The sequence below is a fragment of the Rhinolophus ferrumequinum genome, chromosome 24 (assembly GCF_004115265.2).
Source record: "Rhinolophus ferrumequinum isolate MPI-CBG mRhiFer1 chromosome 24, mRhiFer1_v1.p, whole genome shotgun sequence".
Taxonomy (NCBI): domain Eukaryota; kingdom Metazoa; phylum Chordata; class Mammalia; order Chiroptera; family Rhinolophidae; genus Rhinolophus; species Rhinolophus ferrumequinum.
In genome coordinates, this window is record NC_046307.1 from 8,643,152 (window position 1) to 8,665,566 (window position 22,415).

Here is a 22,415-nt window from a genome sequence, read left to right on the forward strand (position 1 = left end):
GTCAACAAGAGGCTTTCCAGTCCAAGAAGGCTCTGCCAGCCACCCCATAAAGATCCCTGGGGACGTGGGGAGAGCAAAAAGGATCAAAATCAGAACCCAGGAGTGGTGACAGCAGAGTCTCCATTATGTGGTCTCACTTGGGTCAGGCTTCTTGCTGAAGTCTTCTCTAGAGGCCCCAGCAGGTCCCTGAGACGACCCCTGAGCCCCACCCTCGACCCCCCTTCCCCCAGTCTATCCCTGTGTGACCTTGCTCATCCCTTCCGGGCTCTGGGACTGTTTCCCCCTTTTCAAGGTGAGGCTCCTGGCTGCCGGGAAGGCGCCGCCGCTGGTAACTGAACCCAGCCTCTTCCAGGCCTGGTGCGGAGTGCGCGCCCTGTCGGCTGGTGCCCGCCACTCGCGCGGCGTGCGTGCCAGCCGACCCGGCGCTCTCCCGTCAACGCTGCGCCGGCGGAGGTTTATCCGGGGCACCGATTCCACGGACTCCCGTCCGCGCTCCGCCCGCTTGAAGCCACCTGAGCTCAGACTCGGGATTGGAAGGGACTGCGGAGGGACTCCTGCCCCGGGCGAGGCCCGGGCTGACGCCGACAGAGAGGACCGAGGGCCGACCTCTCAAAGACCTTGCTCTGCGGCCTCGGCTCCTCCCTTTCGCCAGCTCTCCGCCGTGGGGCCCAACTCAGTGGCCCCGGCCGGGTCGTTCAGCACTTCGGAGTCGCGGGGGAGGCGGAGTGCGCGGGAGCGGAGCGTCCTCCCTCGCACGCAGGTGGCACCGCTGAGCTCCAAGCCCCTGCGGAGTCTCCAGCCGGGTGGCGGGCGGCAGGGGGCGGGGCACAAGGCGGAGCCGGCCCGGCCGCCGTCCCCTCCCCAGTCGGGATGGGGGTCTGGTCCAGAGTTTCTACCGAGACTTCTAGCTTTGCGTCCAGATTCCGCGAACGTTCCAAAGCCCGCAGCAGGTTTCCCCGGCGCAGGCCGCGGCCGCGCGCCCCACTTTCCCGCAGCCTGACTCCCTCGAGAATATTCTGACACCCTTGGATAAGGCCCTCGACCGCGCGACATTCTCCGGGGTACGCTCTTATCATCAACCCCTGTTGCAAGCTGCCGAGCAGCGGCGGGAAGCATGCGGGACTACGACGAGGTGACCGCCTTCCTGGGCGAGTGGGGGCCGTTCCAGCGCCTCATCTTCTTCTTGCTCAGCGCCAGCATCATCCCCAACGGCTTCAATGGTATGTCAGTCGTGTTCCTGGCGGGGACCCCGGAGCACCGCTGCCGGGTGCCAGACACCGCGAACCTGAGCAGCGCGTGGCGCAACCACAGTGTCCCGCTGCGGCTGCAGGACGGCCATGAGGTGCCTCACAGCTGCAGGCGCTACCGGCTCGAGGCGATCTCCAACTTCTCCGCGCTCGGGCTGGAGCCGGGGCGCGATGTGGACCTGGAGCAATTGGAGCAGGAGAGCTGCCTGGATGGCTGGGAGTTCAGCCAGGACGTCTACCTGTCCACCATCGTGACCGAGGTGAGTGTGTGAGCAACCCTCCCTCTGCCTCAGTTCCCCTTGAGACTCCCCACTCCCCATCAAACCAGGCTGGTCCGCCACAGAGTTACGCTTGTAACGCCAGTGTGCAGGCCGAGAAGGCAGGACTCACATTAGGCTTATTCCTGATCTTTCTGTCCAGCAGGGAGGGCGTGGGGAAGGAGTGTTATTACCAACTGTCTTTTCCCTTCTGAGTTTCACAACAGATGAAGTTGTTTCTCAAGAGCCTAGTTGCTGCCCTGGGAGGGGGCAAGCCCCGGGCTGAGTCAACATCCTGCCAAAGGCTGGAGGAGAGGTGTGGAAGCTGCCGCTGAGCCCACATGCAGACACAAATGGGCAGTCCTGTCTGTTCCTGGCCACAGACTTTTAGAAGCATGGGGTGCGGGGCCTGCTGTTCTCCCATATGCCTACGGTGAGGCTTGGGGTTCTATCCTGAGGCTCCAATTTCTCCGGAAATCTGCAGAGGGCCACCTGAGGGCTGGCTGGGTTCAGGAAAGCAGCGGAGGCGTAACCCTGGCCCCAAGGAACTCATGGAGAGAGACTCACAGAGACCCTTCTAAGCATAGGGCCGGGTGGTAGACAGGGCTTCCAGCTTAAACCATTAGCTCCTTAGATTTGGTGGCAGGTTTTCCAAGTTTCAGGAGTCAGGATACACACATACTTTGCCCTCTGCATTTCCTACTTTGAATCTGGTAAGGGCCAGGAGATACTGGCTCAGGGCACACTTCCTTCTGAGGAAGATATCCTCACAGACTAGTTTCCTGCTGTTGATCAGACAGGTAGGATTCCCCCAGCTTCTGGCCTTTCCTCTGCTCTATGTTCCTCCCAAGAAAAACCTGAGGGTGGCATCTGCTAGTCCTTCATCCCCTTCCCGCAGCACAATGTGGCAATAATCAGACACCGTGGCTAGCTTTGTACTGGGCATTAGGCCGTTGCCATCTCAAAGCTCAGGTGCCCATGGGACACATTGGCCATGTTACAGAGAAGGCTAACAACAACCCTTGTTAGTAATAGGGTTCTAGAGCCTGAATTCAAATCCTGGCTGAGCTTGCTGTGTGATCTGGGGCAAACATTTTATCCTCTCTGTGGGGATAACAGTGAGGAAATACTCCAATATGGAGTGATAACATTTGAGCTGAGTCTGGAAATATGAACAGGACTTATCCAGGCAGAGAACATGGCAGATTCTGGGGATGGAAGTCCATAGATCAGGGTAGCTGAAGCTCAGGGGGGTGCAGGGGAGGCTAGAAATGCCTATCTACAAAAGCCAGTTCACAGTGGGCCTTGGAGGAATGAAGCAGAGTTGACTTTATTCTGCGGACAGTGAGGAAATAGTAAGGGTTCTAAGCAGAGGATAACATGGCATGGCCAGATTTGTGTTTTTAGAAGGTGCTCACTCTAGCTGCTATGAAAAGTAAGATTAGTGAGGAAGCTGTGGGAGTTGCTTTGGCAAGAGACTGGTGGCCAGCCAGGAATGGTGGCTGCAGAATCTATAGGACCTGTGGAAAGAGGGCTCAGTTTATGGACCACCTCTGGATCCCACCAGCATTGGTGCCATGCCTACCTTGGGCCCTGAGGTGGCCGTGCTTCTCTGGCTTTGATCCCCTAACTGGGGCAACTAGTGCTTGCGCACCCCATGCCCACAGCCCGGTCCAGGGGCACCTAAGACAGGAGCCAGCTTATGCCACCTCAGTTCCTGGAAATGTCATCTGTAGCTAAGCTGGGCAGGCCCCATTGGCTGCAGCCCTCCCTGACAGCTGCACTGACTTCTTTCCATTTCCTTGCTGGTGTTGTTCACCAGTATCCAAGTCCATAGGATCCAAGTCCAAGTCCATAGCTACCCCCTTGTGCCCTGCTCCCAGGGAGGGGCCTGTGGGCACCTCTGCGGATTGCACATCATCACACACTCACACGCACACCAGGATTTGCTTTTTTCAGCCGCCTTTCCCTTCCTGGCTTCCTTTTTTGGATGACAGGAGTAAAAAAAGCAAATGACTATTGGTGGATGGAAGGAAGGAAGGAGAAGTCCCAGGGTGACTCGGGTGGGTTGGCTCTCCCCAAAGAGGTCGTGGCACAAGGAGGAGTTCTGGACTCTGACTGGGGGGTTAGTTCTGACCCCATCACCAACCACCTAGCTGAGTTTAGTAGGTTACATCACTGCTCAAAGCCTCAGTTTCCTTATCTATGAAAGGGGGTACAAGTGTACAAAAAGATGCTCAACATCACTAATTATTGGGGAAACACAAATGCAAATCAAAACCACCTTACACCCATGAGGATAGCAGCTATAAAAACAAGACAAAACAAAACACCCAAAACAGAAAATAACTAGTGTTGGCAAAGATGTGGAGAAATCGGAATCCTTGTGCACTGTTAGTGGGAATGTAAAACGGTGCAGCCACTATGAAAAACAACACAGCAGTTTTTCAAAAAATTAAAAATAGAATTGCCATATGATCCAGCAATTCCACTTCTTGGTATATATCCAAAATAATTGAAAGCAGGGTCCCAAAGGTATATTTGCACGCCAATGTTCATAGTGTCATTATTCACAATAGCCCAAAGGTGGAAGCAACCCAGTGTCCATCAATGGATGAATGGATAAATGAAATGTGGTATATGCATACAGTGGATAACATGTTTACATGTATGCGGTAGTTTCCTTCCTCAGGGGCTGTTTGTTAAGTTCGATTTACTCATCCTGTGCAGTTACTAAGAATTGCTTTTTATTGCTTTCCAAAAAAATTTAGTTTGAAATAATTTTTGATTTAGAGAAAAGTTGTCAAAATAGCACAGAAAATTCACATATACCCTTCACCCAGTTTCCCCTAATGTTCACAATTTACATAACCATAATTCATTTATTAAAACTAGGAAATTAACATTGGTTACAATATTACTAACTAAACTTCAGACCTTGTTCAAATTTCACCAGTTTTTCCACTAATGTTTTTTTCTGTTTTAGGATCCAGTCCAGGATTTTCCCATTGTATTTGGTTGTCAGGTCTCCTTAGTCTCTTCCAATCTTTGATAGTTCCTAAGTCTTTCCTTATCTTTAATGACCGCGGCACTTTTTATGAATCTATCAGCTATTGTGATGAGTGTCCTTTAATCTGGGTTTGTGTGATTTGTCTTGTGGTAAGATTGTGAGCTTTTTGGTCAAAATACGACAGAAGTGATGTGTACTTGGGGCGTCAGACCAGTCTGTGGCTTATTACTGGCGAGGTTAACCTTGACCACTTGGTTGAGTTGGTGTCTGCTGGGTTTCTCCACTGTAACGTTACTGTTTTTTCTTTTTATAATTAATAAATATTTGGGGGGAAATACTTTAAGACTATACAAACATCCTGTTTCTGAAACAACTACTTCTGTGGCGTTTGCCTACTGGGGATTTCCACCTGCCACGTTCCTTCCAATTTATCAATTGGAATTCTGCAAAGAAGACCTTCCTTTTCATTCCCATTTATTTATTTATGCAATTATTACTTTATGCCAGTACAGACTCACGCACATGTATTTTGTTCCGTAAGTTATAATCTAATACTATCCTTATTTACTGTATTGCTTTGGTTGTGCCAGCTTGAGCCAATTTATTTTTCACTTTAAGGGTAAAGAATATAAAGATCCGGGTAAGGTCCTTCGCTTGTCTCTGAAGTTGGGGCTAGAGGAGCCTGTGTTTGGCCCTGTAGTAGCAGCACAGGAATGGGTGAGATCTGGCCCAACAGTTTGGGACTGAAGCTTCTGTTGTGTAAGGAAGGGACCCCAAGCATCCCAGATGGTCTTATGATGGAGTCCTGTCATTGAGACTTACTGCAGTGCTGAGTCTGTTCTCCATGGGCGTAGCCCTCCATATGGCCCTTCAGTGTTATGGACCCTAGGGAGTAAAGGCACTTTGTGTGAGGGCGCTCAGAGGCCTCCTGCCCTGAGGCTGAAGGAGCAAGGAGGGCAGCATGTGCCCTGCTCTCCAGGGGGCCTGGATCCATCAGCAGAGCCACAGGCTGAGCAGTAGGGGTGAGCCTAGCTTTTGGCCAAAGTGTAAGCATGGGCTGGCCTCTGCCTCAAACACATCCTCTTTTCCCATGAAACATCAGATAGCCTTGACCCCCCTTTAGTCCATGGGCTGGGAAAACTAGGCAGTTACCTCTGAGCCAGGCACCACTTCTCTTAGCCCCATGCTCCAGAGGCCCTGAAAGAACCTGGTTTGGTAAGCACCAGGCTTCTGTGGCAAGCCACCAGTGGCCCGAGACAGGGCTGCTTCCCCACCAGATAGACTCCTAGCCTCTCCTGCAGCTGGTTGCATCCTCTAGGAACCCCTGGGAGGAGCTACTGATGGCTACGCCCTTAAGCATGATAGAGTCTCCAGCAAAGAGCCTGGACCTCTGGAGGCACTAGCCTTGTGCCGTCTTTCCTGGGCCTTGGGGCCAGGTCATGGACAGAGCAGGACACACTGATTTCCCACCATAGTCCAAAGGTAGGAGGTAGCTTGAACATGGGGGCGTCATCTCTGCTAACAGAGCTCTTATGGGAGGCACTGGGAGCAGCGAAGGAGGGAGTGAGACAGACTGAGCCTGCCATCTGGCTGACTACTACATGGGACTCCACACAGCAGCTCATGAGGGTGTGCGTCCCCCCGGGCCTGGTGGGCTCTGGCAAAGGTGAAGACTTTGAGCAGTAGGCAGGTTTGGGCTGTTTTCTTTCCATCAGGCCTGCCGGCTCCCCTGGGATACTGCTGGCAAGTGTGGGCAGTGGCAGCTTGGCTGTCAGGACAGCCTGAATATTAACCAAGTTCACACTCAGACCTGCCCTCTGGCAGATTCCAAAGGGGGGTAAGGTGTGGGGACCTCTGCCTCCAGCAAACACCAGCAAGACTTTCATTTCCAGTCAATGCTTCAGAACGATCTTGCCAGAGAACAAATAAAGGACACTTGGGGGGCATTCGCTAGCTCTGACCTGAATGTGTTTCCCTGTTTGTTTATCAACTGCCTCACCCCAAACAGTTTGCCTGTGGTCTCTCAGCTATGTTCCTTTGACAATGGCCATCAGGATCTGAGTGTGCCTTTGTCCAGAGGCTGCTTCACCTATACCTCCTGCCAAGTTTCTGGATAAACAGACTTTGTCCGTTGCTCCTGGTGGGCAGCAGAACCCTCACACAGAGTCCAAGAGGTAGGGTGGCGTGTTGTCAAAAACAAGGCTTTGGCAGGGCTGATCAGACAGCTGAAGATGCCTCGGGCCTCTGAAAGGACTGTAATTTCTCCCTTGTGACAGGCCAAATTCGTTTATGTACAATTCCATTTATATGCAGGCCTGCCTTGTTATCTCAAACCTTGGTGTAATTTTCAGTGTGTCTCTGGAACCCCAAAGAAAGGCAAGGATCCGCATTTGGAGGAGAGATGGTTCAGAGAGCGTAGGGGCTGTGGGGTAAGGATGGATTGATTCACATGCCTTAGCAATTGGCACTTAGCCCAAGACTGGCGGTTCCTGCTGTGTGTTTGCAGGACCACAGGGCACGTTCACAGTGGCACCCTTTGGTGCTTGGTGGCTGGTGCAGATCCCATTCCATTTGCTCACATTCCCAGAGTGGAGCCTGATAGAACTGTGATGGATTCCATGCTGGGATGCAAGGGGAAAGCCAGGTCCCTGGGTGCCTCTCCTCCTTCCCTCAACCCTCCATTGCCATCCCCACCCTCCCCCTCAAATTGCTTGTCTTTTGCTTTGGTTTAGCCTCCACTGACTACAGAATTCTTTACTGAGGCCTCTCCACCTATGGTTGCTTTTTCTTTACCTCTAATATGAAGAAAGAAAGATACTGAGAACATTTTAAGATTTAGCCCACCTCAATCCCCTGAGCTCTGAGTTGCAGAGGCTTAATTCCTGATAAATGATAAATGCAGCCAGGAGATTGGGGGATCCCATCCTCCACTCAGCCCCTACTCATTTAGTGGCAACTGTACCCCAGATTCCACAAGAATAGTGGGACCCTTGTCCCAACCTGTTTGTAGAGTGGGCCTGGTTGCCTTTGTCCCAGCTTGTTTGTAGGGTGGAGGTTCTGTGCCAAGAGGTGTAAGCTGAAAAGACAGATGCTGCCACCCCCACCCAGCGTCCAACTCATAAAATAGGGACATCACTAAAACAGCTATTTTCCCTGTCCCCAGCTCTGAAGCAGGAGCTCAGAGATTTGCCCAGGGAGAGAGGTAGTCCCATTAGAACAGAGGTGTCTGAAGCTGTCCCTATAGGAAATAACTTCATTTGAAACAGAAATGTGCAGAAGTTGAAGACTAAGAGTGCTCTTGAAACATTGGCGATTGTGGTGATAAAGATGATGAGAATGGCAGCTCCATTAGAGCAACAAGATAACCGATAGGTCAGCCAGTTTACCAGAAAGAACCAGGACAAGAACCTGGTCAGAACAGCCTTCCTAGAGTCAGAACAAACCTCAAAGACTTGCCTCAAAAATTATTCCTCCAAAGGGGCTTGAATCTAATTGAACTAGACTGTAGGATGATTTATGAGCCAGGACATTGTTGAAAACAATAAAGCTATCAGCTGGGTGTGATATCAGCAGAGGAAGACAGCTTAATAGAAAAATCAGGGAAAGAGACAGTCGAAGAGAGCCCTGCTAGAACCATTGTTATCCTAGGGTGACTGAGCACATGCCCAAGACTGTGCCCTCTGAGGAGCAGCGTCAGAGGCTGCACACTGTCGGGGAACCAGACTCCACTGAGAGCCCAACCAAGTCATTAAACAGATAAACACGCAAACAAAACAAAACAAAAGCCTCCCTAGGGTAGAGGTGGGGTTCATTACTCAGAGTTTCCGCAACATATTTCCTAATATGTCCAGTTTTAAACAAAAAAATTACAAGTCATGCAAAGCAACAGGAAAATATGACCCATACATAGTAGAAAAAGCAGGAACAGAAACTGATTGAAAGGGCCCAGATGTCATATTTAACAAAGACTTCAAACGGCATTATAAATTTGTTCAAAGAACGAAGGGAAGTTATACTTTAGAAAATAAAAGAAGGTATGATGACAATGTCTCATGAAATATAGAATACCGATTAAGAGATAAAAATTAAAGTTATAAAAAATTAAATGGAAGTTCTAGAGTTGAATTAAATGGAAGTTCTAGAGCTGTAACCAAATTAAAAAAAAAAAAATCACTAGAGAGCCTTAATAGTAGATTTGAAAGGTAGAAGAAAGAATCAGTAAACTTGGAGATAGAGCAATAGAAATTATGCAGTACAAAAAGAGAGAAGAAAAGAATAAAAAATATATGAACAGGGCCTTAGACAAATGTGGAACACCGTTAAGTACACCAACATATGCATAATGGAATTCCAGAAGGAGAAGAAAGAGAAGCAGAAAAAAACTAGTCAAAGAAATAATGACTGAAAACTTTCCAAATTTGATGAAAACTTTAACCTACGCAGGTCAGAGCTCAATGAACTCACGTAGAAGAAACAAAAGAGTTCCACACACAGCAACATCATGGTAAAACTGCTGCAAGACAAACACAAAGGGAAATTTTTTTTTTTTTTTTTTTTTATTGGGGAAGGAGTACAGGACTTTATTGGGGAACAGTGTGTACTTCCAGGACTTTTTTTTTTCCAAGTCAATTTGTTGTCCTTTCAATCTTAGTTGTGGAGGGTGCCGTTCAGTTTCAAGTTGTTGTCCTTTCAGTCTTAGTTGTGGAGGGCGCAGCTCAGCTCCAGGTCCAGTTGTAGTTGCTAGTTGCAGGGGGCGTTGCCCACCATACCTTGTGGGACTCGAGGAATTGAACTGGCAACCTTGTGGTTGAGAGCCCGCGCTCCAACCAACTGAGCCATCCAGGAGGCAGCTCAGCTCAAGGTGCCGTGTTCAATTTTACTTGCAGGGGGCGGAGCCCACCATCCCTTGTGGGACTCGAGGAATTGAACTGGCAACCTCGTGCTTGAGAGCCCACTGGCCCATGTGGGAATTGAACTGGCAGCCTTTGGAGTTAGGATCATGGAGCTCTAACCTCCTGAGCCACCGGGCCGGCCCCAAAGGGAAAAATTTTAAAGCAGCTAGAAAAATATGACTTGTCACATGCAAGGGAACCCCAATAAGATGTACATTTGACTTATTATTAGAAACAATGCTGGCCAGAAGCCTGTGGGACAACATTCACAGTGCTGAAAGAAAAAAGATGTCAACCAAGAATCTTATCTATAGCAGCACTCTTGAAAATGAAATATATTCCCAGATACACAAAAACAGAGAGTTTTTTGCTAGCAGTACTTCCTCAAGAAATACTAAAGGAAGTTCTTCAGAATAAACTTTTTTTTAATGCAAAACTTACGCTCTGAAAACTATAATGCATGTTTGAAAAAAGTTAGACCTAAATAAATGGAAAGACATCTCCTCTTCTGTTCATGAAGCAGAAGACTTCATATTGTTAAAATGGCAACACTCCCCAAATTGATCTATAGATGTAGCACAAAAGATGCTCAATATCATTAGTCATTAGGGAAATGCAAATCAAAACCACAATGAATTAGAAATTGCTCTCTGTCATTGTTCAGCTCAGTCATCTCCATGTAAACTTATTCTTACGGGCATTTGTATTTGTATTTCATTTTCTTGTTTTTTCATTTCCCTTGGAATGTTAGTGTCTTGGTTACTGGTTTTTAAGAGCTCATGTGACTAAAGGTGTTAGCCATTTGTCATGCAAATAAATGCCACATACATTGCTGTCATTTTGCTGTGGCGTTTGTTGATTGTACAGAGTTGTGTATTGAAATACAGTCATATTCTGTTTAAAAAAAAAAACCACAATGAGATACTTCTTAACACCCATTAGGATGGTTAAAATTAAAAAGACATACAAGAATAAATTTTGGTAGGAATATGGGGAAATTGAAACTCTTGTTTATTGTTTTTGGGATCGTAAAATGGTGCAGCCACTTAGAAATAGTTTGGGAATTCCTCAAAAGGTTAAACATAGTTCTGCCATATGACCCAGCAATTCCATTCCTACATATGCGTATATACCCAAGAAAAATAAAAACATACTCAGAGGTCCATGCAAAGTCTTGTACACAAAGTTCATAGCAGCATTATTCTAAATAGTCAAAAAGTGGAAACAGCCAAATGTCTATCAACTGATGAATTGACAAATAAAATGTGGTATTTCCATATAATGGTACCATTATTCAACCATAAAAAGGGATTAAGTACTGACACATGCTGTAACAACATGGATGAACCTTGAAAACACTATGCTAAGTGAAAGATGCCAGTCACAAAAGACCACATAGTGTATGTTACATTTATATTAAATGTCCAGAATAGGCAAGTCAATAGAGACAGAAAATATATTAGTGGCTGCCAGACCTTGGGGAAGAGAATGGGAAGTGACTGTTAATGGGTATGAGGTTTCTTTCAGGGGGTGTGAAAACATTCTAAAATTAGATAGTGCTGATGGTTGCACAACTCTTTTAATGTACTAAAACCCACTAAAATGTACACATTAAAAAAATGAATTTTATGGCGTGTAAATTATATCTCAACATAGCTGTTATAAACAAAGCGAATTAAATAGCCAGCTTCTTTTTCCCCAAAGTCAAGAAATTTCGAGGTTTAAATTGCAACTAAGTTATAAAGAAGAAATTGTAATATATGGTAATGGAAAGAGAACTGCCTCTGGGTGGTGAACACACAATGTAAGATACAGATAATGTATTACAGAATTGTACCCCTGAAATCTATGTAACTTTACTAACAATTGTCACCCCAATAAATTTTAATTAAAAATGAAAAAGAATAATTTGGGGTAATGTATATTCTATTATTAACTAACTACTGCTTCCTATTCACCCCCTGGAATGAAAAATACCTATAAGAGGACACAATAGAAACCCATTTTTTATTCTTAAATGGATTAATGCTAATTTTTCATTTACACTCATCTCTGAGATTGAAGTCCATTTATAAAGGGATTTTACACCTTGTGATAAAAGCTTTTCTAGTTTTTAGTCATTGAATACAAAGTTCTTGTTTCTAAGGATCTCTTTTGCCTCGTCAGCTTTAAGTGTAACCTGCTTTGCTTATTCTTTCATGCTGTTTGTTCTAAGTCATGATTTTGCTTAGGACAAAGGTGTGAAGTTAGTAGAAAGGGAACTGCCATTTAATGAGGCCTGTAAGATGTCAGATACTCTACTTACATTTCCTGTCCAACGCTCGAGGGAGTATTACTGTCACCTCTCTGAAGATGAAAGAGCAGGCTGATAGAGGTGAATGAATGACCAAAAGTCACACAGCCGGAAATGGTAGAACCCAAGAGAGCCTGTGCTGTTTGCTCAACATTCGGCTGCCTGCTAGAGTTCTCAGTAATATGCAGGTTCACTTATCTTAACGGTCCTTTGTGGCTTTGGTAAAGGCTGAAAGGCTACTTGGAGAATTCAGGGTTCCGGGTGATTTTCAAAGGATAGTGTGTGATACCATACATTTTCCAAACTCTTTCCATTACACCTAATTGTTCAACATTCATTCGTTCATCAACAATTTGTGAAGCCTCCCCCGTGTGCCTACCCTTGTGCAAGTATTAGTTATCTCAAATAATTATACGGATGGGTTCCGGCTTTAGAACTCTGTCCTGGAGGAGGAGGAGAAAGGGGGTGCCCAGAGTAAGGGCACAGTGGCCCAAAACAGAGCCCGCCCTGCCCAGGATTCCTGGTCTCATGCATGCACATGTGCACACCTGATCTGTCCTATAAAGTATGCTCGACCTTGAGCTTTGTGGAGGCAGCAGCCATGTCTGTTTTGTGTCCCACACAAGGTCTGGCCCAGAGCAGGTGCTCGATGATGGTTGGATAAATGATTAAGCAGTTCCTTTTACCAACCCACTAGAATGGGGGCTGGCTGGTCACTTGAATACTCTGTGCGTTTGTTTCCTCATTTGTAAAATGCAGATAGAGAGTACTCAGTTCCCATGGCAACTCTGAGATCCCGTGAGATACTACACTGCACACAGTGAGCACTCAATGCACTGTGCTTATATTCCCATTATTACTCTTGGGAGGGGTGAGAGGCACATCCTTCCATGCCGAGAGTGACCTCCCGTCCCCTTTCACCTTTGACTTAGGTTTTTATTTCTTAAACCAGAGCTGAAAGCTAGATGGTCCAGCTACATGGAGCTCACTCTGCTCTGTTGGGGAAACCTTGGTTTGAGAACCTGATGATGAGAAAGACACGTTAACCCTGGGGAGGGGGCACATTCAGCTTGGGCCAGTTGGGTCCCACATTCCACTGTCTATCCAAGGATGTGTGTGTGTGTGTGTGTGTGTGTGTGTGTGTAGGGGGGTTATGTTTCAGAAATGGTACTGTTTGAGACCCGAACGCACGGGTCCAGAGGAATGCTAGCCAGCTCCTCATCAGGCCATCTGCCATTAGCCTCTGAGCAGGTTGTGTAGCTGTATGTCTGTGTGTGCATATATGTCTCTGTGCACATGCACAGAGACCTAAGGGACCGTTCTGTCCCATCAATGAAAAGACTCTCCTGTTAACCACTAGGAATTCCTTGGGCCCTGGCTAGTGGGGCCCCAAGACACATCCCTCAAACCCCAACGGGCTGGAGACAGGCAGGGCCTGGCCTCCCCATGAATAGCCCCATGGAGGGCCTGTCTTACTAGACTGCAGCCTCATGAGCCCCAGCTGGAACTTTGTCTGCCAATCCTGTGTCCTATTACCAGGCCTTTTGCAACTTTCCAAAAGGACTCCTTGGGCACAGTAACTCCCCAAGAGAAGGCCCAGCACTGGAGCCAGCCATGCGGTCCAGTTGCCTTCCCCTGCTGGGTGTGAGCTGGTGCTCCAAAGGCAGATGGCAGCCTGTGTGGGTCGGGCAGGTGGCCTCCTGTGCTGATGCTGACAGGGCTTCTTGGGCCTTTCTTCAGGGAGGGAAGAGGGACCTAGAACCATGACTGCATGGCCTCTAGACAGATTGATGGGGAGCTGACTGTCACCTCACCCTTCCCAGCACCCCAGTTCAGAGCTCCTTCTGCTCCATTCCCCGCGGAGACCAGGCTTGACCCCCTACCAGGCCAGCTTCATGGGTATGCAACCTGCGCTGCCACACAGGGTCCACACTTGGTTTTTTGTTTTTTTTCAAAGGACAGGGTTTTTGTTTTGTTTTTTAAGATTTTATTGGGGAAGGGGAACAGGACTTTATTGGGGAACAGGGTGTACTTCCAGGCCTTTTTTCCAAGTCAAGTTGTTGTCCTTTCAGTCTTAGTTGTGGAGGGCGCAGCTCAGCTCCAGGTCCAGTTGCCGTTTTCTAGTTGCAGGGGGCACAGCCCACCATCCCTTGCAGGAGTCGAATCAGCAACCTTGTGGTTGAGAGGACGCACTCCAACCAACTGAGCCATCCGGGAGCTCAGCGGCAGCTCAGCTCAAGGTGCTGTGTTCAATTTTAGTTGCAGGGGGCGCTGCCCACCATCCCTTGCAGGAGTCGAGGAATCAAACTGGCAACCTTGTGGTTGAGAGCCCACTGGCCCAGGTGGGAATCGAACGAGCAGCCTTTGGAGTTAAGAGCATGGAGCTCTAACCCCCTGAGCCACTGGGCCGGCCCCACACTTGGTTTTAATGCTCTGATTTTGATGTCTTGAAAGTCAGTAATTTTTGAACAAGGGTTTCCTCCATTTTCGTTTCGCGTGGGGCCTGCAAATTAGGTAGCCAGTCCTGCCCACTGCCTTTGCTCATGCGATGGCTGGCTCCAGATCTGACAGCTTTCCTCTTTCTTTTCTGTCTCTTAAGTCCTACCTGTCCTCCTCTAGGGCAGAGTCCTGACAGAAAAAGTTCAAAAAACCATGAAGGGGAGAGACCACACTATCTTTGGAAGAGTTCTTCTGCTCCATTGCAGATGGAATGATGATGGTTGATAGTGGACATCTAATGCCCCTACCACGCCTGAGATTTTCTCGGCTGTGTGCAAGGCTGCAGGCAGTGGTGGAGGCCTCCAAACCCAGTCCTGCGGTCACATTCCTTGACGAAGTATAAGGGATGGAATTGAATAAGTTCATGTTGTCTGGCCTTTGGAGTTCATGTCCAAAGCAGAAGATGTGTACAAGGTTGAGTTCTGAGGCCTGAGTTAGTAATTCCCATGCCCATTTACTTGTTATGACTTCAGACAAACCCCAGTCTTAGAGCCTCAGTTTACTCTTCTGCAAGATGGGTCACAGTCCACATCATGAGGCTTTGGGGCTTCGATTACTAATCTTGCTGTGTGCTGGGGCAGATCCCAAGCTCTTTTCTGACACTTTAGCCAGTGATTTTTTGGAAGTGGGTGGCCATTAATTTAGGCGCATGTCTTGTCTACCTTTTCCAACCCCTGGGCTGGCTGGACCCATGAATCTGGCCATATAATTTGGGAGGGTTTATGTCCTTTGAAGCCCATTCAGGGACCCCAGGTGAAGCAAGCCTACTGAGGGCATGGTATCAGATTTATCCTTGGATTGTGCCTGAAGGGTCCAGGGCTGAGTGCCTGGGCCACGCTGTTTTCCTTCTGCAGAGCTGTGCTTGGCGTCCCGCCTGTGGCCAGTGCCGTGGGCACCGGGAGAGGCAGCCTCATGAATCTTGCTATTGTTTCTGTCTAGGGGTGTTCTCAAGGACATTATCCTCAACATCACAGAGTGACCCCTTTGTGCAATGAAGGATCGAAGAGAGACTTTTCTCAGGCCTCGGTACTCAGGAAAATTGAGCTTCTGCAGAATGACTCTCTGACTTTGCACATTGTGGTCCTGAGAGCCGAATTGCTGGGCCACTCAGAGCCCGATTTCAGGGCCTTTTTGGGCAGGCCGGCTGGCAGGCAGTCTCACCCTTGGCTTGGTTATTTTGCAACTCCTCCTCCCCTGTGATTTCTGTTTGCCCCAATTCTCTTGGCTTTTTGTTTCATACTGTTCTCTTGTATGTGTCCTTATACACACCTCCCTCTGCTGCAGAATGAGGTGTGATGTAAACACGTGAATTCATTTTTAAATCCACTTCCGGGAAGTTGTGAGGATTAAGAACTGAGTTGCTTTGTGAATGTCATGGAAGCAGCAGCACCACCACCGAATGGAGCTGGGATGGGGTGAGAAGCAGGGGGTCTTTCCTCTAGATCCGGTCATCTGACCACACACAGCAAGCCCCTGACCCACAGCCCCCAAATACTTATTTTGTAAATAAAAGTCCAGTGAACACTCTTTGAAATTTTTGTAACCTCCCTTGCAATTGTGCTGAATTGACTCAAGTCAAGAGCTGGAATTGGAAACTGGCTGAAACCCTCCTTTTATGGATCAACCAGCAGGGACTTGTTAGGGCTACACAACCCATGCGCCCCAGGGACGGGAGGGCCCACGGTTCTGGGAAGGCTGGGTGGGAAGGAGGGCAGAAGGGTGGGGATGAGAGATTAAGTACCTACCCTCCCTTCCCCCACAGAGGGCCCTGGGTCAGGCCCCAAGCTTAGCCTCTGAGGGGAATAGACCAGAGAGCAGAGAGTTCTCCTGAGGAGCCTGCCGGGAGCATATAATCGCCGACCTCCCCACGACCACTTGCATCTTTCAATAAGGCAAAGGAAAGTTTTACCCCTGGGCCAAGTGAACATGCCCTCTGTCGTGTCGCTCAGGAGTTTCTGATAGTTCCCTCCATGCTCTGATGCCTTCTGAAGCAGACATGCCACCTCTCCTCCCACTGCTTCGCAGCTGAGGGTCACCCGTCACAGCCCTGGCCTCAGCTCGCTTCACACTGTGTGAGGTAAGCAGAGCCAGAGGCGTCACCCTCCTTCTCAGAAGAGGAAGGGGAGTCTCAGGGAGGACAATAAATGACATGGCCAGTAAATGGGAGTCAGGAGTCGACCCCGGGGCTGCGAGGCCTATGACCTTTGCTCAAAGGCACGCCGACCCCGGCAGCCGTGCTCATATTCCCTCTGAGCTGGGCTGGGGCTGGGCCTGCCAGGGAGTCGCGCTCACGCTTCACGTTGTCTTCCCCGGCAGTGGAATCTGGTGTGTGAGGAAGACTGGAAGACGCCCCTCACCTCCTCCCTGTTCTTTGTAGGCGTTCTCCTTGGTTCCTTTGTGTCCGGGCAGCTATCAGACAGGTAAGGAGGCTAGGAGGGAGGGAGGGAACGTGGGATGGGGCCCCTTGTCGATTCACTGCCTGTCTTGGGGGTATTTCCACCCACCGAAAGGGAGGCCCCTCAGGCCAACAAGTCAGTGACAGGAGGAGCCATGGGATCTCCCGTTCTTCCCGCTCTCAGTCTCTTGCCGGGGGCCACTGCTAAGTGGAATCCTCGTATCCCCAAACCCCTCCAAAAAGACACTGCTGCCATCACCACTGCCTCCCACCCCACTCCTAACTCTTGGATGACGTGTGATCTGTCCACAAACAGCCATCAGCCAGAGTCAGGGCCAGACAGCAAGCAACCACTTGCTAACTGTGCACCTACCTCTGCTGTGGGTGGGGCCCCTGGCCTGACCACTGGGGCCACAGAGCTGACCTGGAGCTCTCAGTCTGGAGGAGACAGCATCACAGCTCTGGGAGAAGTGCCCCACTGGCCCCTGAATGTTCTGTGGGGACCAGAGCAGGAAGGCGGAAGTGCTAAATGGCAGTATTGGCAGTGTCCCTCCCCCATTTACGAAGTCCAGTGGGACCTCAAGCTCAACAGCCTGAGACCTAAGTTTGGAAAATACGGTGGGAGACTATTCTGCTCACACCTGTGCTCCGTTCTTCCCATCAGTCACTAGCAGAATGTGAAATGAAGACTTAAGCCAACTGTGGTGTCACTAATGGACATGGCTGGAAGCTACCCTTCCCATAGAGCAGCGGTTGGCAATTAGACTCACCTGGGAAATTTTTGTAAATCCCAAGGTCCAAACTGCATCCCAGATCATAAGAATCTCAGGAGGCGGGTGCGGGCACCAGTGGATTTGGAAACTCTCCAGGTGATTCCAAGTACAGCCAAGGTTGACCACTGCCATAGAGGGAGTCTTGGTTATGGATTGACAGAGCTCCCATGTTGCTGATATTAGATGTACCTGCTATCTGTACTATATCCGCCTTTTAGAAATGTGGTGGGAGCTTCTACCTGTGGCTCATTTTAAAGAGATTTCCATGTAGTCCTTGCATAAGCTGCTCTGTGCTTTTGAGATATGGTGCTTCCATAGGAGTCTTAAAATCTCAAATGTCCCTCCTGAGCAGATGGATGCCTGAGGCCTCACCAAGGAGGAACCTGGGAGGATGTGACAGGGAAAAGAGGCTGTCATAGCCCTGGAAAAAAGTCTGCAACTACACCCAACAGCGCTTGTCACGCGCCCAGAGTGGCAGAGCTGCTGTGACCTGCACGTGCCATGTTTTGTGCTGTGCTGTACTTTACAGGTTTGGCAGGAAGAATGTCCTCTTTGCAACCATGGCTGTACAGACTGGCTTCAGCTTCCTGCAGATTTTCTCCATCAACTGGGAGATGTTCACTGTGTTATTTGTCATCGTCGGCATGGGCCAGATCTCCAACTATGTGGTGGCCTTCATACTCGGTAGGAATGGCTTCTGACCCGCAGGACTTCTCCTTCCGACCCTCTGAGAGGCCCAGGAAGAGGGGGCCACTGAGAAGGGCACAGGAAATGCTCTAACTCAGCACAGCAGGAAGCACCTCAACCATAGGCTGTGCTTCCAAAACATGGTCAGCCTGGACGTAGTATGTGGGGGAGGGGATTGTAGCCACAGGGTTTTTTTTATTTGGCCACGGGCAAGGCAGGCACTCACAGAGAGCCAGCTCTGTGCTGAGTCCTGAAATGTTGTGGTAAATAAGAGCTGGCGCTGCTGGAAACCAGCCACACAATAACTGAGACACATTTCAGGGGCACGAGGCTTGGGAGAAGCACACAGGAGGGGTGGCCTAAGGATGTCTGTAGTCTGAGCTGTGAAAGCTTGAGACTTCTGCCTGGACAGGGCAAACTTGTGTTCCTGGCAACTGTGTATGGCCCACGGAGGGACTGAGGTAGTTGGAGTGACTGATACACAGGTAGAGGAGGCACGTGTCAGACAGGAGCTCAGTGCCAGCCTGCGATCTTTGAGCAGATCTGCTCTCGCCCTGCGTCAGAGCCTCACCCCACCCCCAGAGCATATCGGACGCACGCAGGACCAGCCTCACTGCTGATAGCAGCCCTGTCTCCTAGCAGCAGCCTTGCTTCTGGAATATCAGGCTGCATGAGGGTGACTCATAAGCTAAAGGCCACAAGGTGGCCCCCAGGGCCCTTACTATCTTTTCCTGGGAGGAAGTGAGGTAAGCGCCAGGCAGGTTGTTCAGGAGTCCACATGAGTGAGAGCTCCCAACATGCTCTGAGTCCACCTGCTCTCTCTGAACAGGTGAAAGAAGGGGAAATAAAGGGCACCTCTGGGACAATAGACACCAAATCCCATAATGTCTAATGTAATAATACATCCTTGTGGGTTTCGTGCTGTCCGGGTTTATCCCTATTGTCACAGTGTAATTATTAGTAGTGCCAGTGCCCCTTTCATGTAAATCTAGTGATTCTGCTTCTCAAAAGTCTGAATCTGGAAAGATGGTGCTGATCACTCTCAGGAGCCTGGATGACTCATTGGCTCTGGAGATGCGGGTTCTCTTAGTTGAGGACGTGTACACCCTTTGTCCGGTTGCCAAGATGGAATTGTTCAAATTCCACTCCTTTAATCATTGGCGAAGAACCCCTTGCCATGGGCCCAGCCTCAGTGACTAAAGAGGGGAGGAGGGGAGAGCATGCTGAAGCCATGTGGATCTGGGAGACAGCACCCCTCTTCACGGGCTCCCGCTGGAGGGGGGCCTCTCTCTTCCCTGTAAGGGGAAGCAGGGGAGCAAGATTTTCTTAAAGAAGGTCATTTGTGTAGAGGACACAGAGCTTCAGGCCAGTGATGCTGGAAACTGGAGATTAGAGGAATTGAGGACAGAAATTGCAACCTCCTAATGCCCGATGGCCCAAGGACAAGGGCTGTTGGGCACAGCAAGGCCTATGGTCTAAACCTCCCAGTCCGTCTACCTGTGGTGACCCTCCCAATATCTGAAAGGCCCAATATGTAGCTGTGCTTGGGCCAAAGACACACTAGACTAAACAGGTATCCCCAAAACAGAGGGCTCTGCCCGAGGTGAGCAGATGCTTTGAAGAGGACCTAAAGGACCGTCTGAAGTGGAAGGGCAGAGGGTTGTGCTGAAGCCGGGGAAGTCCCATCACTGGGACAGGGAGCCAGGTGGGGTTTGAGTCAGGCATGGCATCCCTCAGGTTCTGCTGAATGGCTGACATCGAGACCTGCCTTTCCATTGGTACAGGGTGCTTCTGGGGCTGTGGAGCCTCCCTGTGTGAGTGGAAGAGGCCAGGAGAGCCCACCCCAGGCCTCCGGAAGGAAAGTCCTGCCCAGATGGCCCTGACACTACAACCTACTCCCCTCCCTGCTGCTAATGCTGAGAAGAGGGAGAGGGTCAAAGGGAAAGTAAGATCATATGAGATCAATCAAAGCCTAATGTACCCACCAGAGATCAGTGGGAGGGATGCTGGGGGCAGAAGGCTCCCCATCAGCCTGGGCCCCGGGGTGTTGTAGGGTGCTCTGGGAGCCTCCTTGGCTGTAGTTTTACTCCATTGTGCTCTGCGGGAAGCTGCTGACTTTGACCTGGTATGAGATCCTTTGCGTTGGGTTCTCAAGTCTGAACGTTTTTAAGAGAGTCTCTGAAAACCAACCTGCCTCCTGGAACAGACTGACTCCCTCATCAGCGCCTGGGGTGGGGCCTGGGGTGGGGTGGCGGGATCCAGGATGAGGGCTCGCTGCCGCCAGCTTCCCTGCGGCGCAGCAGCGCCCTCTGGTGTTCCCGGGCTAAAATAGTGAATTCCTGGTTTTGACCGAAATAAAGGGCAGCCTGGGTTCTGGGCTCACCAGTTCTGTCTGGGCCTTCACTTTGCCCTGTGGCTCCAGGAAAGGGTTGGCAAGACTCTGAGATGATAATCTCCAGTTTTAAGAGTCTTCACATTAATTCAAGCAAGTGAATTTCTCCCATGAATTACACCCGTTCTCGAAGTGGTGCAGAAATGGATTCTCTCCTTGCTCTGCTTTTTTAAAATTATAAAGCCTATATAGGAGACACGAAAAGGGAAGAAAGGAACAGTGCTATCCACAAGAACCGAAGTGGCTACACCCGGAAGTGAGGGAGCTGCCCGAAGGATGCTGGTTTAGGAGGAAGTGACCACTCAAGACCAAGGGCACTGACCCTCCCTACATTCCAGCTCCCCTCACAGTCTCCTACTGTTTCCCAGAAATAACGTCTTCTACCTGTCCACAGCCTCCTGGGTAAAATGCCAGTGGCATTCTCCTTTATCCCTTATAACTAGCTGCTTACATTTATTTCACACACTTAACTGCTTCCTGTCTTGACTGATCCATTAATTCAATGTTTTCCCAGTACTCCTGATGTCAACCTCTGTGCAGTATTTATTTCAGCTTTGAACTATTTAAAGCTCTGCTTCTTCTGATGTCTAGACGTGTTTTTTCTTTTGATAAGTATGCAACTGATTGCGTCTTCCTTTATCACTTTGGCTACCAGGAAGCTCAGTCAAAATCGAAATTTAACTATATCAATGATGCAGCCTATATCAGCCACATTTTAAAAAATGTTTTTAAAGTATAATTTGCATACCATAATACTCAGTCTTTTAAATGCTAATAACTCATTCAGTGGTTATTAGTATGTTCACAAAGTTGTACAACCATCAGTTCTATCTAACTCATCACCCCCAAGGAAGTCCTGTCCCCATTAGCAGTCAGTTCCCATCCCCTTCTTTCCCCAGCCCCTGGCAACCATGAATCTGCTTTCTGTCTCTACTAGTTTATTCCGGACATTTCCGATAAATGAAATCATACAATATATGGCCTTTGTGACTGACTTCCTTCACTTAATGTTTTCAAGGTTGGTCCATGTAGCAGCATAAATCAACACGCCATGCCACATCTTGTTTATCCATTCATCAGTTGATGGACATCAGGGGTGTTTCCGCTTTAGGGCTATTATGAAATGTGCTTTGAATATTCAAGTACAAGTTTTTTGTAGATATATGTTTTCAGTTTTTTTGGATGAGTAAGCACCTAGGAGTGGAATTGCTGGGTCATGTGGTAAGAATGTTTAACTGTTTAAGGAACTGCCAGACTGTTTTTCAAAGTGATCAGTTGCATATTTTTGTTCTTTTTTCCAAGACATAACTTTTAACCTTTCTTTGTATTTTACTTTAATGCTACCATTATTTTATTGTATTCAAATTATAAGCTACCTCAAAATCTTCAAGGAATGAAATGGGGTATAAATACATTTTAGAAGATGCAGAAATTTGCTGGTACCCCTTGTTTGCACTGCACTGTGTGAGGGAAACACTGGGCGACCCTGGGAGGAACAAGGACTCGTTCCCATCTGTTTACAAGGAGCTCACAACTGGTTGGCAGAGGCAGCAATTGCTGTTGTTACTGAGGACAGGGGTCATCATGGGTGTGATGGGGGTGGGGGGAGCGCAGGTAGTTTATCTGGGTATACGCAGAGATAGGAAAGGCTACTTTTAACTAGAATGAAGGTTTATAGAGGGGAGAGGGGAAGCCTTGAGCAGGGTGTTAATTTGAGGAGAATTCTGTTTTCCAGGCAGCAAAGACAGGTTTTGCTGTCTTCTATTGGGTCTCTTGGTCTAAGCCACTATACTTTGCATCAGTCCCCTATCATCTAGCACATTTCAACTGATTGACCAGGATAAAGGAATTCTCTATTCCTGAGCTCCGACCACAGCCCAGGCACTTTACATACATTGTCTCAGTTCCCATAATACTCCATGAAGTAGGACTATCAAAGTCACTCTAGTAGCAAATGAGCATCAAGGAGC

At 48.8% G+C, this 22,415-nt stretch overlaps 1 protein-coding gene across 1 annotated transcript in view; it reads left to right on the forward strand.

Annotated features, from left to right (window-relative positions):
• Positions 1-254: 254 nt before the first annotated feature.
• The window catches only part of SLC22A4 (solute carrier family 22 member 4), a 41,798-nt gene continuing 19,637 nt past the window's right edge, over positions 255-22,415 (forward strand). The window contains exons 1-3 of the mRNA XM_033096173.1: positions 255-1,507; positions 16,515-16,618; positions 17,896-18,050. Coding sequence (XP_032952064.1) covers positions 1,115-1,507; positions 16,515-16,618; positions 17,896-18,050 — 652 coding nt within the window. The 5' untranslated portion in view covers positions 255-1,114. The remainder of the gene's footprint in view (positions 1,508-16,514; positions 16,619-17,895; positions 18,051-22,415) is intronic.